General features: G+C 46.9%; 1 protein-coding gene across 1 annotated transcript in view; it reads right to left on the bottom strand.

Annotated features, from left to right (window-relative positions):
- LIX1L (limb and CNS expressed 1 like) overlaps window positions 1-1,275 on the bottom strand; it is a 97,592-nt gene extending 96,317 nt beyond the window's left edge. The window contains exons 1-2 of the mRNA XM_035346440.1: window positions 1,258-1,275; window positions 979-1,172 (exon numbers count right to left, since the gene is read on the bottom strand). Coding sequence (XP_035202331.1) covers window positions 979-1,172; window positions 1,258-1,275 — 212 coding nt within the window. The remainder of the gene's footprint in view (window positions 1-978; window positions 1,173-1,257) is intronic.
- Between the last annotated feature and the right edge of the window lie 664 nt (window positions 1,276-1,939).

The following is a 1,939-nucleotide window of genomic DNA, read 5'->3' as shown; positions in this document are numbered from 1 at the left end:
AGCACCTCCATGTCCTTCTTGTAGCGAGGGGCCCAAAACTGAACGCAGTACTCGAGGTCGTTGGGGGTCGTGGGGATGAAGGCTCACGGTTCCCCCCCCCACCGCCAGCAAGCTTTTGTTCCTGCGCAGACCCCGTGGGGGTCCTGGATCCTGTCCAGGCCGCAGGGGCGGCTTCCACTGGCTCCTTCTTCTCCTGCGCAAGCTCTGCCCTCCACAAGGTTCCCGAAAGCAACAAAACGTGATGGACACAGAATCACAGAATCACAGAATAGTCTAGGTTGGAAGAGACCTCCAAGATCACCGAGTCCAACCTCTGACCTAACGCTAACAAATCTTCCACTAAACCATATCCCTAAGCTCTACATCTAAGCGTCTTTTAAAGACCTCCAGGGATGGTGACACCAACCCATGCGAGGCCATCTTTTCCCGTGTTCCGTTAGCCCTTGAAACCACACTAATAATATGATTATCATATAACATTTAACAACAAATTTTAACAGTTTCAACCAGCAAACCCCCAGCAACTTCCATGCCTTAACAGCTGGAGAACAAGCAACCCCAGAAGGCAAGGCGACTCCTGAACCACCCTTCTTTGTTCCCTCTAAACTCTTTACACTCCTGATGGCCTCATCGTTAAGAGTCTGATGTTATCACCAACCATGGGGCTTGTTGACCCCCATGGCCACACTCCCACATCTCCCCCTTCTTTATTAACATCAACCATCTTCTTCTTGACACCAGTTCTCACTCCATGTATCACACCTGTGAGACCAGCTGGTGATGGGGGGGCTGCCACTGAAGCCAGGAATAGAATGGGGGGCTTGTGACGTGCGGAAAAGACTCCACAACCATAGGGTTGTAAAGTAGGAATACTTTCTTGTGGTGCACCGGGCGCACTGGGAATAGCTTCCCTCAAAAAAGTGCGCACCTGCCCGGTCGTCTCTCACAATTTTATACAAGAATACTGTTACATATTACATGAGCTCTAATACATATTCATTATTTTCCCCGAAAAGGCAGATCTCTTCCAAGTACTCATTTCCATACTCCCTGCCCTTAGCTCCTTCCGGCTGGGCCTGCGCAATGTAGCCTGGTGGTCGTGGGCAGGGCTCTTTCAGGATGAAGGCAATGAGGAAGAGGAGGTTAAACTTTTTAGCTTTCTGGACTTTGACCTTTTGTTGGACAGTATTTAGAAGTTTTTTGTTTATCCACCAAATTGTTCATCCTTCCCTAACGAGTTGTTCATCCTTCCCTCACCCATTGACCTTGAGCCATATCTTCCTTTTTACATCTGCTTCTCATAAGGCCCTCATCTACATCCCTGATAATTAGGATATTTTTAGGTTCTCATCTCCATCGCTGATAATTAGGATATTTTACCATATACGTAGCTAAATACTAATTCGGATAAGTTTTAGCATCTTCCCCATCTCACTTGCTTAATTGTATTAATGATTTCTAAATAAAACAATCGTAATTATTAAAGCAAGAAATGAAAGAATGGGGGCTTGCTTAATCGCTTTAAAATAGATCTTGCTGAGTGTCTTGGCTTACTACTGTGCAAATTAACCAAAACAAGGAGTCTCGGGGCCCCTCGCAGAAGATGTTTCCTGACAGAAATGGGGAACCTGTCTCAAAAACCAGCTGAGACCGACCTTAGGGTTTGGACAAGAGCCAAGGAGCAGCTGAGTCAGTACAAAGGCAGGGGGTCAGCTAGTGGTGATGAAGAGGAGTTATTGGACGTCATCCCCGTGACCCCCCGATGACCACCATCAGAAGGCACTGTGGGAGGAGTTTATGGAAATGACTTTGTGGAGCTAATTTTAATACAAAGCGGGGATAGGTTATGAATATGTCTAGGCATACTGGGAACCTTCCTGCCTTATGTAACATTTTACGGCATATAAGCAAAGCAAGTTGCCGTGCTAAGGTGCGCACG

Source organism: Oxyura jamaicensis, chromosome 25 (genome assembly GCF_011077185.1).
Source record: "Oxyura jamaicensis isolate SHBP4307 breed ruddy duck chromosome 25, BPBGC_Ojam_1.0, whole genome shotgun sequence".
NCBI classification, from domain to species: Eukaryota; Metazoa; Chordata; class Aves; order Anseriformes; family Anatidae; genus Oxyura; species Oxyura jamaicensis.
Note: the sequence above shows the minus strand (reverse complement) of the source record. Positions and strands in the feature narration are given on the sequence as shown.